This window comes from Rhinolophus sinicus, chromosome 14 (genome assembly GCF_057876585.1).
Source record: "Rhinolophus sinicus isolate RSI-liver-muscle chromosome 14, RSI-T2T, whole genome shotgun sequence".
In the NCBI taxonomy this organism is placed as follows: domain Eukaryota; kingdom Metazoa; phylum Chordata; class Mammalia; order Chiroptera; family Rhinolophidae; genus Rhinolophus; species Rhinolophus sinicus.
The window spans coordinates 31,554,691-31,570,818 of NC_142514.1; the positions used below are offsets into that span (position 1 = coordinate 31,554,691).

The 16,128-nt window shown below is 45.1% G+C and overlaps 1 protein-coding gene and 1 pseudogene across 8 annotated transcripts in view; one reads left to right on the forward strand and one right to left on the reverse strand.

The window, feature by feature from the left end:
- ARMH1 (armadillo like helical domain containing 1) overlaps positions 1–16,128 on the forward strand; it is a 57,293-nt gene that overhangs the window by 20,807 nt on the left and 20,358 nt on the right. For all 8 annotated transcript variants that reach the window (XR_016018620.1, XR_016018623.1, XR_016018624.1 and 5 more), the window contains 2 exons: positions 455–651; positions 3,164–3,248. Coding sequence is in view for 1 of the 8 variants with exons in the window: in XM_088791096.1 (XP_088647222.1) it covers positions 455–651; positions 3,164–3,248 (282 nt within the window). In the remaining 7 variants the exon portion in view is untranslated. The remainder of the gene's footprint in view (positions 1–454; positions 652–3,163; positions 3,249–16,128) is intronic.
- LOC148755681 (large ribosomal subunit protein uL11 pseudogene) lies at positions 4,135–9,121 on the reverse strand (annotated as a pseudogene).

The following is a 16,128-nucleotide window of genomic DNA, read 5'->3' on the forward strand; positions in this document are numbered from 1 at the left end:
CATCATGGTTCTGTGTGTCCCCCCTGGCCTTTCTGAGCCTCAGTGTATTTATCCATAAAATGGAACTAATCTCCCTCTCAGTATAGTTTCTGGGATTAAACGAGGTACTGTTTGTCACTTAATTGCTGAGTGCTATGCATATGTTAGTTATCACATAGCAATCAAAAATGAATGTTTTGTTTGTTTGTTTGCTTGTGCATTTTGCAGAGCCATTTTAAATTTTTAAACAGATTTTGGTAAGCGGACATGCCTATGCTGAAACCAAATCCTCCAGCCACACAGACAAAGGAAAACAAGACAATGACGCAACATGAGACTGAGCCTCGGTTTTGCTTTGATTAAACGGGCTTGGTTAACTACACCTTAATCCTATTACCTCATATTATGTAATCTTGAGTGAGGATTGTTTTCCTACATCCCTTCCATTTTAGCAGTTCCTCTCTTCTTTGCTCAGGTGTACGATCCATAGCAGAATTTTTGGCAAAGTCTAAATCAGAAGAGACCCAGGAGGAAGTGCAGGTTCTGTTGGATTCTTTGGTCCACGGGAATCCCAAGTACCAGAATCAAGTGTACAAAGGTCTAATAGCTTTGCTGCCCTCTGCGTCGCCAAAAGCTCAGCAGCTGTCCCTGCAGACGCTCAGGACTGCCCAGGTGAGCCCAGGCTGCGCGCTCCTGTGGTTCTCATTCAAACAGTAATCTTACAATTACCTTCCACAGTTGCACTCCACCCAGGCATGAGAAACAGAGTTCAGCCTCCCTCTGCATGTCTGCTGTTCAATCAGCGTTACTTCCAGAAGGCCAAGGCAGGGCAGAGAGTTCATGTCTCCCAGCAGAGTGATTTGTCCTGTTTACTTAAGGATCAGAAAGATGTTGGCAGACTTAAAAGTGGCTGAGACAAGCAACAAGAATGATGAAAGGACTGTAGAAAAGATTAAAGGAGTCGATTTGATAGGGAAAGAATCATGGCGCCTTTATAGACAGCATGTAAGTGAAGGGACCAGATCTCCAGTGCTTGGGAAAGCTCCTTTTTTTCTTTTGGCTTCTGTTTTCCTCTCAGTGCTCTGGAATGCCAGCGAATTCTGATTTGGGGCATGGTGACTACAATGAAGACACCATGCCTAGTAAGGAGAGAATTAGAGATTCAAAGAATGGTTTTGAGATGAGTCATCAAAAGCTCTCAAAGCTGCTCCCGGATGGGCTGCAGGCAGGCGAACAAGGAAGAGATCAGAGATGATCAGGCCTGAACTGTGGCAATGGGAATAGAAGTGACCAGGTTAGACAGACATTTCGGAGGCAGAATGCTTGGGACTAGGGGCAATAAAAGGAGTCAAAAATGACACCCAGCTTTGGACTTAAGACAGCAGGGTGAGTTGTGTGCCACCAAGAAAGAGCAGGTAAAACCAATTCAATATGGAAAGAAGTTTTAACTTGATAAACTTGATGAGACTTGGTGGCTTCCAAGTGCCCATCTGAGGAACAGGCCAAGCTAGTTACAGAAGAAATAGCCAGGTCACTTATTTAAAAATACTGACTCCTGAGCCTCACTCACATAGAATCTGACATCTCTCAGCAGGAGGCCTTTGGTAATTCCTGTCCTTTTCTTTCTTTCTTTTTTTTTTTCTTATAAATTTTATTGGGCAATATTGGGGAACGGTGTGTTTCGCCAGGACCCATCAGCTCCAAGTCGTTGTCCTTCAATCGAGTTGTAGAGGGCGCAGCTCAGCTCCAAGTCCAGTTGCCGTTTTCAATCTTTAGTTGCAGGGGGTGCAGCCCACCATCCCATGCGGGAATTGAACCGGCAACCTTGATGTTGAGAGCTCACGCTCTAACCAACTGAGCCATCTGGCTATCCCAATTCCTTTTCTTTTTAAGCTCCCCAAATAATTTTGCTTCCTAGTTTGACTGAGGAATCATTGCTCAGGACAGCTATTGGAGATGCCCACCGGACAGTAGAAAATAAAAGGCTGAAGCTCCAGGCAGAGACCTGAGGTGAGGGTGGCAGTTTGGGTTTCATGAGCAGAGAAGCGATAACTGACAGTGGAAGTAAATAAGATGGCCAGGTAAATGTAAGAAGTAATAAAACAAGGAACACTGCCAACATTTACTAGAGGAGCTGAGGAAGAAGGTCCAGCAAAACAGATCTGATTATCATTATTATTTCTTGTTCCCATTGTTAAGTGCCTCCTACATGCCAGGCACCACGTTAGGGGCTTACTTATACTATCTGTCTTAGTCTTCATAATAACTGACGGAAGCAGATATTATTATCCTCATTTTAAAAATGATGGAACTGAGCCTTTGGAGGGTATTCAGTGACTTACTTATTCAAAGCCACACACTAAGTAAGAAGTACTTACTAAGTGGGCATTTAAATCCAACTCTCTCCAACTCCAGAGTCCTTACTCTTTTGACATCCACTCTGCCTCTTTGAAAAAGAATGATGAAAGCCATAAGAGAAAAAAAACAGGAAAAAACAGGGCTGGGAAAATCAAGGGGAAAGAGCTTCAATAAGGAAGACATGATCCGCTGGGTCACATACAAAGTAGAGATTAAGTACGGGTTGAAAAATTGTCCCAGCAGGTAAAGTTTTGGTGAATTAAGGGATTGTCCTGCGGCAGGAGCAGTTAAATTACAGCCGCCTGTCAGAGGATGAAGAAGTGGCTTCCTCTGGGAAGCTTGGGAGTGAAGGGGAAGAAGAGCAATAGCAAGAGAAGACAGAGTTAAAGGACAATTTTGTTCGGTCTAGGTGAGCGTGAGGACGGTTAAGGCTAAGGGACAGGAACCAATCACAGCTAATCACTGAAGAGGAGCTCCCTGATTGGGTGAGGTTCCTCAGGGAGAGAAGATTTAGGATCTTGGATGAGTTCCACTCTCCCTGGCCTGTGCCTTCCCTCCCCCAAGCCCAGGTGGCGGACTTGTCCCTGCACCTCTAACAGGTACAGGCCAGCTAGCCTTGACTGTATGCCTCCTAAGCTAGAGGGTTCAGTGGCAACCTCAGCAGACTCTCAGTTGATTCTTGGCTGCCCCTCTCTGCCCCTCCTCTCAAGGGCCAAGGCCCAGGGACTCCCCCCTCACTGCCCTCCCGTTCCCCATGGCACCAGGCTGTGTTTCCCAGGTGGACAAGATCTAAAGCGTCCCCACCTTGTCCTGTTTGTCTTGTCAGTCGATCATGGGAGCCACACACCCCAGCATCGTGGCCTGCGTGCTGAACGTGCTGCGTACGATGCACCTGGAAGTCCAGTATGAAGGTAGGGGAGGCGGCGGGTCTGCGGCGGGGGCGGATGGCCGCAGGGAGAGCCGGGCAGACTCACTCTTCAAGGTTCTCTCCTATCCCGAAGAGCCTTGCTGACTGTCCCGGTAGCCGTGGCAGATGCAGGCTGCTGGTTCAGTGTTGATCAGCGAGTGATTCAGAAAATGACAGTCATGTTCTGTAGTTCAAATCAGCCACATGGTGCTTTAACAGGCGTTACATCTGCCTGGGTCCTGAGCTGGCCCTGCTTCCCAGTCTTGTGTGGTGTTTCCCCTCTAAACAGAAATCACCCTGAGGACTGTCCTCCTTGTAAGAAATGAAATTGGATAATGGTAGTATTGATAAGTTTTCATCTATTGAGTACCCCTATGTGCCAGCCACTTTCAGTGAATCATTTCATTTCCTTCTCAAAATAACCACAAGAGTACAGGGCCTAGCACGTATTAAGGCATTTGAACGTTCAAATGAATGAATGGTGGGTTAGGTATTGTTATGTTTTTCAAGCTTTTAAAGTATTGAAGCACAGAGAGATTAAGTATGCTTCCCAAGGTTACCCAGCTAACTAATTTCGAACCAGATCTATCTGACCCCAGAGTATATGCTTTGAACATGTAGCACATGGCAGGTGTTTACAAGATGTTATTTCCTTCCCTGTTCCTACAGTGGTTCAGAGAAGGGAGATTCTGTTTTCAACAGGAGGGCTCAAGGAAGGGTTCGCTGAGAATGTGGTGTTTGAGCTGAGCCTTGGAGCATGGGAAGGATTTGGGAAGGTAGAAAGGAGCAGAGGAGGGCGTTCTGGAAAGGGGAATGGTTAGAAACGAAGGCCTAGACATAGGGAAAGTGCAGATGTGTGTAGGGAATAGCAGGTAGGTCATCTGGTAGAGGTTTCAGAGGTCTCAGTCCAGGAAGACGTAGAAAGGAAGGCTAGGGCCTGAGTGCGGAGCACCTTGAATGCCAGGTGGAGTAGTGGGCACTCTGTCCAGTAGGCAGTGCAGAGCCATTGAAAAGTGAACCATGAACAGGTGAGTGGCAAGGAGAGCACTGCCTCAGGAAGACCGCCTGGGTCGCGGCAGGGGAGGTAGGTCAGAGCGACACGAGGCTGGAGGCCAGGTGCGGGGCCTTTCGGGTTGTTCAGACAACAAAATGGGAGTGTGCTGATCTGTCTGGAAAGAGAGAGAAGGGAAAGACTGGGAACTGCCTGGGTGTGGAGAATGGGATGGCACATGGAAGGGGGAATGGGCGGGGCCAAAGAGGCCAGGATAGAGAGGAAAAATCTGGGCGTCCGTACATAGCGGGACTCCTGTGTCCAGGGTGACAGGCTGAGCCCCAGCTCCACGAAGTCCAAAGGGGCAGAAGGAGCAGGCAGGTACTGGGATTCAGTATGCAAGTGAGATCCTGGGGAAGATCCACATGGGTCTGGAGGTTCGCTTCCAACATCTGTTCTGTTTTTGAATATCAGTCGTATTTTTCTTTCAGCAGCATTGTCAGTTTGTGTTTGTTTGCCCCGGGCAGCTATGCATGGGTATATGGACCTTGTATGTTGAGAAGTAATGTTATGTTGAAATCTGTTACCAACTAGAGCAGGGTTTCCTAGCGGGGACAAGCTGCCAGTGAGGGGGTGGAGTGGTGGAGGCATGTAAGTAAAGGTCCGGCCAGGGGCAGAGGGTTGTCGCTGGCATTGGAGCAAGGGGGTGGCCTGGCAGTGGACTCCTGTTAGGAAGCTTAATCAAACAACCCCAAGAAGACTAGGTTGGGTGGCCATGAGACCTCCCTTCCTCCCCCCCCCACCCCCATGTGGCAGCCGTGACCACTCCCACTCATCCATCACTTCTCAGCTTAAGCATTTCTGCTCTAAGGCCTTCCCAGACCTGCCTTCAACCCCTGCCCAAATGTCAGTCCTCCTTCCTCTGTACCACCCTGCGACCTCCTCCCCTCCTGTACCTCCCTCCATTGGTGCGGTTATCTCCAGAACTGTAACTGCCCTTTACATAGAAAGTGCACAATTTCAGAGCAACTCGTAGTTTTTGTCTTCATGTTCTCAGCACGGTCCCTAGCATATGTTAGGCCCTCGGTACATGTTGAATGGATGAGTGAGGGAGTGAGTGAGTACTGCACATACACCCCATTAGTGACACTTTACCTATGTGCCTTTCTCCTCCAGACCTGAGCAACCTGAGGGCAGGGACTGGGTCTGACTCATCTCTTACTCCAGCTCAAGGCCTAGAACATAATGGGTGCTCAGTAGAAGTTTGTTGAATAAATTTATGAAAAATGGCTTAGCTTCATGTATGCTGATAAACCCCTCCTGAGTTGGAACTGGCCAAGCTTCTTTACATATTGGGCCCAAATTAGAGGCCTTCTGTGTTTATTACATGACAACTACCACTGCAGCAAAGGCAGCAGGAGCATGAAGGTTTGTCACTGCCTTTTTGGTCTGAGGTCTGCTCATGTGATCACAGTGAAACTCTGCACCTCAGAATAATTTCAGATATGTTGGACTTATAACAGGTGCTCAAGAAATGTCTCTCGAATGAATGAATTATTATTTTTTTACCATGCACTTCAAACCAGTCTTGGTATAACTTGGAATATAGAGAATGCAGGTGGAATGAGTGTCCACTAGGGGGAGCTATTTCACATGGTTGGGGGCGTGAACGCTGAGGGCTAGAATACAGTATTCAGCTTCAACTCACAGTCCTCCAAAGGCAGGGGAGGGAAGCTCTGACAGGTCTTAGATGTGGTCCTAGTGGTGGTGATGGAAGAGGATCAGAGATGAATTTTTCAGACTTTGAGGACGCCAAACTGCAAGACCAAGGTGAAGCACTGCCAAGCACACACCTGGCAACAGTCAGAATAGAGAAGCCGTGACCAAGAGGACCGGTGGTACAGCTGCGTGGACTAACCTGGAAAGGGCAGGGTTGGTTTGTTTTTTAAAAACAAATACTGATTGGACAACTCTGATATGCCAACTACTATGCCAGCTACTGGGGTTCTGTTTGTATTTGTTTGTATTGAAGAGAAAAATGAATGGTTTGGAAGGAGGAAGGTAAGAAGGATGTGCACTCTACCTCCCATGCTGTGTGTGTGTGTGTGTGTGTGTGTGTGTGTGTGTGTGTGTGTGTGTGTTGGCATGTGGGTGGTGACATCCTTCCCCTGAGAAGGCTGCAGGGAAAGTGGAAATCTCAGGCAGTGTCCCATGAAGACAGGAGATGGAGAAGCTTAGGGGGCCCGGCAGTGGGTGTCCATGGTGGAGGGGCCAGGTGATGGCCTCACCTCCTTTTCTGTTGAGAACTGCACCTTCCCACCTCCAAATCCCGCCACCTGCCGGGCCCACGTTCTCTTCTGCTCTTCCCCATTACAACAGAACGTCCCTGCTCCTTCCCAGGCCACCTCTTCTACTTCTGCTTGTTCTCTGAAGCACATTCCCTCAGACTTCTCTTCTGCAGTTACCCTGTGCCTTCTCTGGTGGATCATCTCCGCTGACTTGAAAATAGGCTCTGTATCTCCCATCTTTTTTTCTTTTTTGGGGGGGGTTGTCAAATGATCTTTAATTGAAATATTTTCCTTTGTAGTTCTTAACTCGCGGGCATTCCACTCCACCACTGTTGATGTTATGAGGGTGGCCGCCATCCACATTACAGCCCACAGACTGGGCAGTCCCCAAGGTCTCTTTAATGGTTCCAGAGAGTTCTCTAGCTAAAGATCAGTGCCGCATCTGTCAGGCAATGTTGACAATCTCATCAAAAGTGATTTTTCCACTGTGCTTAATGTTTCTGTTTGTTTGTTTCGGGATTTTTGTTTTGTGGGGTTTTTTTTTCTTCTTTCTGTCTCTTGGAGGTTCTCTGAGGGCTTTGATGATCAGGGCAGAGACAGAAGGTACCACCTCAGTCTGGGCCTGTCTGTTCTGAATGGTCAGTTTCACTGTCATCCTCAGACCCTCTAATCACTGCTTGCTTTGGCAATGTCATCACCAGGCCTTTTTTGGAGACAGACCCAGGGGGGTCTGCTGATCTTGGGGGCCAGGGCCGATGTGGCACCAACTTCCCCACCAGGGCACTTCAGGCATATGACTTTGAGCTCACTGAGGTCAGACTTCAGTGGCTGGTGGAGACAGCTGGTGTCAGATGAACCCGGATACAGAATGATGAGAAAATGTTGCACCTAGGCCTCCTCTGAGCCAAAACCCAAAAGCTGTGTCTCCCATCTTTAAAAAGAGCCCCTCCTTGGGCCTCTGTGGATTAAAAGAGATTTAAAAGACATATGCCAAAAGAAAGGTAAAATTTAATTATAGTGTTTAAGGATATATACGCCTCCTTCACCCCAAGTTCCTCTCCAGCGTCTCATTTTTTTCATTTTCTTCCATCTTGATCTCTCACTTGCTTTTGACCCAGTTGGTCAAAAGCAACTTGCTCTCTTCTTTTGGCTCCTGTGATACCACTTCCAGTTTTCCTCCTGCCCACTGGTTTTGCCATAGTCTCCTTTGCTAGTTTCTCCTATTTCTCTACCAGACTGTTGGGTCAGCATATTTCTCATCTCTTTATCAACACCTTCTCCTATGAGATATTTCTAGTCCCATGGCTTTAAATATCATATATATGCTACATAGTCAGACACCAAATCTCTGGCCCTGATCTCTCCCCTGAAATCTCCATGTTGATATCTAATAGACATTTGAAACTTACAGTCAAGATAGAACCCTTGATTTTCTTTTCAAAACCTGTTCTTCCTCCTAATTTCAGTAAAAGGTACCACCACCAACCTAATTGCTCAAGTAAAAGGTATAGAGCTAATACCAGATGACCTTCTTTCTCTCACCGCCCACCCCATCCTATCCTTGCCAAGTCCTCTAGGTTCTATCTCCACTTACCTTCTCTGTCCCCACTGTGATCGCCCTAGACTAACCCACCATCCTATCTCCTCACTTATCTTTCTGCTTCCACTCTGGCTCCCGGTAATCCATTCCCCTACTGACCATCAGCCGGATGGTTTAAAATATAAACTAGACAGTGTCACTCCTTGGCTTCCTGTTGCACCTGCACTAAAACCCAAACACTTGCCATGGCCTGAAAAGCATGAGAGACTCTTCCCCAGACCTTGGGTTGATGAACAACTCAAACTTCAAGTGTCGGCTCAGATGCCACCTCTGAGAGAGACCTTCCCAGCCACTCTCTCTAAAACTTCCCCATTCCCTCCCACAACCCACCAAGGTCTCTCTCCATCATACCACATCACTTATCTCCTTTAGCAATGACCTTGTTTGTTTCTTTGTTTACTTGTTTATTATCTGTCCTCTGTTTTGGTAAGTCGATTCCAGAAGAGCTGAGACTATCACTAGCATCTAAACATTACTAGCAAAAGTAGGCTTTTAGATATTTGTTGACTGAATGAATTGGGATGTCTGAATTGAGTATACTCTAATTTGTTCCGGCCGTCATCATATCGGGAATAGAATTTGAAATACCTAGTTTTTCAGCCCAGATGGCTAAGTGGAGGCTGTGTGTACTAAGTGACCCTTTATTTCCTGAGAGTGCTTAGGGCCAGGGAAGAAGGTTTGGAGAAGGAACAAAAAGAGACGGTTCCTGGGGGAAAGCAGGAGATGGTAAGGCCTCTAGAGCACAGGGTGATCGTTCTGGTTACCTATTGCTTAAAACAACCCCATTCCCAAATTTAGTGTTGATTTTTTTAAAAAGATTGCACTGATTATTTTATTTTAAAGATTACTGAGTTTCTTGGCCTCTCCCTTAAATTTTGCATCAGAGGCAAATGCCTCACTTGCCTCACCCCAGCCTTGGGTAGCACAAGGAAGCTGGAATCATTTGGGGGCTTGAAGATGTGACTTAGAACTGGGATTGTCCACTGCAGCACCTTCATGTGGCCTCTGTGTAGTTTAGGCTTCTCAGCTTGGTGGCTGGATCCCAGGAGAGGGTAGCCGAGAGCAAGCTTCTAAGACATTCCAGACCCAAACTGCATGGCTTTTTTGACCTAGCCTTGTAAATCACACATGGTCGCTTCCTGCCCAGATTCACAGGAAGCACATAGACCCTACATCTAGGTGGGAGGAGGGTCGTCATTTTGTGGCCAAGTTTTGCAGCAGTAGCATGAGGGAAAACCGGGGTCGTATGTGGTGGTGGCTTGATGTCTGTCCAAGGAGGATAAGCTTCTCTTTCTTCCTGTTTCTCCCTTTCTCAATATTTTAATGCAGTTTCCTGAAATATGTTTGTCTGCCAGAGCTGGGTTTCATAAAATTACACCTCCCTCACACCTGTGCCGGCCCCCTGGAGGAGGGGTGGGTCAGGGAGCATTGTGTGAAAGGTCCTGGGAAGGCCCTGCCCTTCCAGGTTCTTAAAAAAAAGTGGAGGAGGAAACCAGTGCACCAAGTAGCAGCTTTCTAGTCCCACGCAAGAGATTCTGCTTGTCCATTTTTTTCTGTTTTTCACTTTGAAATAGAAATAACCAGGGAAAGGGTACTGACGCCTACATCTGCTAATATCTGAGGAGCTTTTTGTTTTCATAGAATTTCTTTTAATGATGATCCCATTTAACCTAAGAGAGCCAAAGTTAAAATTAAGGGAGGACTTCTCCAAAGTGGGCCTGCCTGGAATTTATCTCCATTTATTATTGCTGTGAAGTGAAAAATGGCAGTTTCCTCCCAGGGAAGCATGCTATTCCAGGAATTAGTGGCACACGGGGACTTAATCATGATGAGGTGTCTAAAGCCACAGAAGTATTGTGGCTCACTGTCTCCCTCCCTAGAGAAGAGAAATTTCAAAGTCATAGAAAGTTTTTTGGAAGGACAAATTAATGAATTCTATTGGGAATTTGAAATATAGACGTGTGTAAATATATTAGTATCCTTTACAAATAAATTATTACCTTAGGAACATAAAAATTATTGTTTAACTTAATCAGAAGCAGACCTATCACAGTAAATTAATTTGCCAAAGGCATGCCTGCCAAAAATCAATTGGCCAAATGACCAATTTGCTGAGTGTCCAATTCACCCAATTGCCAATTTACTAAAAACACGTTTCCTTTAAATATTTGTAAAGTTTATAGCAGTTCCTGTTGGTTGTATTGGTAGGGCCTAAGAGAGTTGGGAGAAGCCGAAACGTGAGAGTTCTCAGGGCTTTCAGACTCTCTGTGCTCCTCACACCCCGTTTCTGCCCTTTGTTGGTCCTCTTCTCTGGGCCTTGGTCCCCCTTTCTGTGCCTCACCCCCCCACCCCCTCTTCTCCAGGATGAGCAGTCTAGGTCATGCAGTATGGTGACCTCCAGCAGGGTCCCACACCGGCTTCCCCTCCCTGCCCCCGCCCCCTGCCCCTACACCTACACAGAGCGTGGGCAGAGACAGACGAAGATTCCTTAAAATGCTGTTACGTGGAGAAAATGAAAGCCATTATATTCCAATTTTGCAGCAATCTACGAAGTTTGTTAAATCTGTCCTATATTTGTTACCTATTGGTATATGGCAAATTACGATTACCCGAGGACTGGCTTCCGGTGTGGCTCACGCCTACGCCTAGCAAGTTAGTGCTGGTTGTTGAGGACACCTCAGTTCTTCACCACGTGGACCTCTCTATAGGGCTGCTCGAGTGTCCTCACAACAGGGCAGCTGGTTTCTCTCAGAGGGAGTGATTCTAGAGCAAGCAGAGGAAGCCCGAATATCTTTTATAATCTAACCTCAGAAGTCGCACACTGTTCATGAGACGCCAGTCACTAAGTCCAGCCTACACTCAAGGGAAGGAGAATCGGGCTCCTCCACCTCTTGAAAGAAAAGTTAACTGAAAACTCTGTGGACATATTTTAAAACCAACATACTATCTAATCCAAATGGCTGAAAAATTAACAAATTAGGTAGAAGAAATAAGTTTATGGTAACATGGAACTGTTTGTGAATTTAGAAAAATGGTCATTTGGAGAATAAAATGTTTGTGTAATTGACCTAGAACCTAGGAGTAACTAGACTTACTAATAAAACGATCAAGTTTGATATAGTGAAGTTGAAAATGTGGCTTATCAGCTGCGAGTACAACAGCAGCGGTCATGGCTGAGCATACTCCATTGCACTGACATAGTGGAATCATCTAGAGCTTTAGTGAAGGCGAACAGTGGCCCTGAGTAACCAAACAGGACAGACATGGACAGGTCTTGAATGTGTGACATCTCTTCCCCGGACCCCCAAGGAGCTGGAGAGACTGGTGGCAGGCAACAACATCATTGTTCATGTTCCTTGGGTTCTTGGTTTCAAAGGTTACACAGATTCCTAATACTAAGAAGTATGATTTATTTAGAAATGAATTACAGATTTGGTTTACTTTTTTCTTCATAAAAGCTTTTGTTAAGTTGAGGTAAAATTCACATAACATGACATTAACCATTTTAAAATGAAGAATTCAGTGGCACTTAGTATACATTCACAATGTTATATAACTACTACCTCTATCTAGCTCTATAACATTCTCATTACCCTAAAAGGAATCTCTTACCAGCAAGCATTTGTTCCCCATCACCTCTCCGAGCCCCTGGAAACCACCAATCTGCATTCTGTCTCTGTGAGTTTACTTATTTCTGGATATTTCATACAAATGGAATCATGTATGTGACCTTTTGTATCTGGCTTCTTTCATTTAGCATAATATTTTCGAGGTTCATCTATGTGGTAGTGTGTATCAGTACTTCATTCTTTTATGGCTGAATAATATCCCACTGTATATCACAATTTGTCTGTCCATTCTATCCACTGATGGATATTTGAGCTGTTTCCACCTTTTAGTTATTGTGAACAGTGCTGCTGGGAACATACATATACATGTATTTGTTTGAGTGACTGTCTTCAGTTCTTTGGGGTATATACCTAGGAGTAGAATTGTCGGGTCATATGGTAATTCAGTTTAACCTGAAGAATCATCAAACTGTTTTCAACAGCAGCTGAACCATTTTACATTCCCACCTGCAATGTATGAGGGTTCCAATATCTCCACATCCTTACCAACACTTGTTATGGTCCTTTTTTAAATATATATGTAACCATCGCAGTACATGTGGATTGGTGGTACTTCATTGTGGTTTTGATTTGCATTTCCCTAGTGACTAAAGATATGGAACATCTTTTCATGTGCTTGTTGGCTATTTATATTTCTTCATTGGAGAAATATATATTTAAGTCCCATGTCCATTTTTAAAATCGGGTTGTTTGTCTTTTTGTTCTTGAGTTGTAAGAGTTCTTTATATATTCTGGACACTAAAATGGTTTCTCCCATTCTATAGGTTGTCTTTTCACTGTCTTGATAATATCTTTTGTTGATGTACTTTTTAATTATTTGTGTTTTTCATTAATTTGTTTACTTATTCGACAAGAGTCGGCACTGGGCTGGGCACTGAGTATATAGTGACCAATGAAACGAAGTCCTTGCCCTCCTCGACCTTTGTTACAGCAGCAATAATAGTAATAATAGTAATCGCTACAAGTGACTGATGGTATGGGCCAGGCACTGTGCTAAGTTCTTTAATCATCTCATGTAATCCTCAGAACAACTCTGCAAAGTAGGTACTATTATCCCCCCAGTTTACAGATGAGGAAACTGAGGCACAGAGCAATTAAATAACTTATCAAAGATGGTAAGTGGGAAAGTTGCGGGTCACACCCAGGCAGTCTGACTCTTGCACCTATCTCCTCACCACCACATTATCCTGTCTCTCCAGTGTTACGAGAATAAGACGTTTTTTGTTGTTTTTACCAGTTTTGAGAAGCAGACAAAACCTGAGGCTAGACAACATCATTATTATTACAATAAAACATATATCTTTAAATTATCTTTTCTCAGCTCCCTTCCCTTCACGGGATCAAGCACACACTACAAGGTCTGTTTTAAGAACTACTGCTTTTGCACCATAGCACCTCGTGCATTTGCTTTCCTCTTCTGAACCCACATGGGCAGTCGTTTCAGCCTTTCCTGCTGGGTAAAAGGCCACCTGTCCTGTGTCACTTCATTGAACAACAGTCACAAGGCTCTGACACTAAACGATAGTTCCACATAAAGATCTGCTGAGTATATTTAAAAGATATGTCATTTCCCCAAAATTATATAAGCACTTCAACTGTGACACTTCAGCATTTAGAAAGTTCATTATACAGTCTTCCAGAGCCCTAGCTTTCAGAAAGCCCTCAGAAAAAAACCTTGTTTCTATTTTCCCCATTTTCCTGGCCCTCAAAACCTCTGTGTCTGCCCGGGCCTGGTACTGTCTCCCCTTATCCCCCTGGCACAGTGGTACTCCACTCCGGTGTCAGGAGCAGGGCAAAGTGCCAGTGAGCAGGCTGGTCAGACTTGGTGAGACCTGCCCAGAAGAGCAGAGGAAGATACACCATAGTAACTGAAGTCATAATAAATGATTCAGCAATTCATATACCACCAGAGCACATAACATTAATTACTTTATTGCCTGGCTTTTTTACATGAAATAGTGCATAAAATATATTTTTAATGTTTCAACATTGGGCTTTGAAAAGGATGTGGTGAAAGAAGTGACGAAATATACAGGAATCAGAAACAGAATGTAATTGGTCGGGAAGATGCCTGACACCGGTTTCTTCCTTACAACAGAACAACTTGCCAAAGGTATACTCTTAACCCTGCTGGAAAAGGAAGCAAACCTGTGCATGAACATGCACTGAAGCGCACTTCTCACCTGTGGCCAGCAGGTGGCAGTCTTGACTGGAAGTGAAGAGAAAGAAACGGGACACTGGTTTTCCAAGGCTCTATCTAGGAGGAAAGAATTGTAAAGCAAACTTCATCAGTGCTGAGTGCCTTGGAAGTAGTTGCATGGCACAGCCACAATTCGCAGGTGCAATCCCATTTCTATGACTCCTTTTGCCAAAAGAATACCAAGCCTGCTGCTGCAGCTCGGTCTCCTTTTCACTGATTCCCCGGGCAAATCATTTTTTCTGGGTTTCTTCATCTATCAGTTGATCACTTCAACCAGCTTTCTTCCGGGGCTGATATGCTGTGGGTTCTATGGTTCCTCTTAGAACTGGAGGAATCTTTCCTCTTACACTACTGTTTTGAGTGCCCGTGGCCCGCTCCTTGCATCTGTTCTGTTTACTATTACTTCAGTCAGCGCTGGCACTGTAGCTGACACGTATTCAATCGGTTGTCAAATGTATGATCACGGACCCAGCGGAGCTGCTTCTCTGCCTCCCTGCGTATGAACGCACAACTGCTCAAACCCTCCTGATTGATCACACCCCCCTCCCTGAAGACTCTGGTCTCTTCCTTTCCAGACCCCACCTCTCCTGGCTGCCTCCCATCTCTCTGAAAACTGCTTCTCCGGGCTTTGTATCTTCCTATTCCTCCACCACTCCTCGAAGTGCTGGTTTCTTTTTCTCTCAGGATTCAATTCCAGATCCTCTTCTATTTCTTTTCTTTCTGTGGTACCTCATCCAGTCCCGTGGTTTTAATTTCCACCTATAATGATAGAAACAATAATGGATAACATAAAGTATTTACTATATGCTAAATACTGCTCTAGCTCTTTATTTGTTTAACCCTCACAACAAGCTGATGAGATGAGTACTACCTTGTTTCCCGAAAATAAGACCTAGCCAGACCATCAGTTCTAATGAGTCTTTTGGAGCAAAAATTAATATAAGACCTGGTCTTATTTTATTATAATATAAGACCAGGTCTAATAATATAATATAATATAATATAATATAATATAATATAATATAATATAATATAATACCGGGTCTTATATTAATATTTGCTCCAAAAGACGCATTAGAGCTGATGGTCCAGCTAGGTCTGATTTTCGGGGAAACGGTATTATTATTCCCGTTTTGTAGATGGTGGGCACAGTGGTTGAGTGACCTCTCTACAGCTCAGACCTGTCTCCTGACCCTTTTTTCCATTTGCCTTCTCAACATTTCCCCTTGGATGTCATTGACCATGTTCAGAATTGGACTCCTGATATTCCAGCTCCAAACCTTTCATTCTCCAACGTTCCAACCTCAGTGAAAAGCACCCAATCATCCAGGCTATAAATGTGGGCAATTGTCATCTCTTCCTGCTTCAACGAACTTCTAATAAGACCAGTCATAACTCAGTATCATTCAAACCTGTTCCCTCTTCGCCATTCTGTCTCCACTGCTATAATTCATGACTTTGTATTTCTCACCTCGAAACTGATCACCATCTCTCCAGTAGAGTGCCCACAAACAGTCTATTTTCCTAGTCCTCCACCAGTGTGGAGGCAGTGGAGCTTAGGGGTGACAATACAAGCTTTGGGGTCTGACAGAGTCATTCCACTACTTATTAGCTGTTTGACTTTGGGCAAGCTACTCAACTTTCTTGAGTCTTAGTTTTCTCTGAAATGAAAGATGAGAAAACACCTGCTCTATAGGATGGTTGGCACACGCGAAGCCCTCAGAATCTGGGACTGGCCTACCTCCACAGGCTTAGCTCTCACCAAAACCCATGTCCCAGCCAGACCTCCCTGCCTGCCTGGGGGTGGCATGCACTGTCCAATATGGCACTCACCACATTCTTCATTCCAGTCCCTCCCTTTTCCCCATGGCTTTGTCAGTTCACATGTTTCCTTCTCCAAGGAAACCTTCTGATTCTCTATCCCCCACCCCTCAACACACCCTCACACCAGCCTGATTTCCTCTGTGTTCTCATGACTCTTGTAACACAGCATCATAAATGCTAGTTTCCTTACTGGTATCCCCCATTAGACTGGGTATCCCTGAGGGCACGGATTGTATTTTAGTTCTCCTTTAGCCGTAGCACAGGGGTCTGGCATGGAGAAGATGCTCAGTAATTATTTTGTTAGATAAATGAATGCATCAAAGAATAAATCAGTGGCTGCTTCAATTTAGGA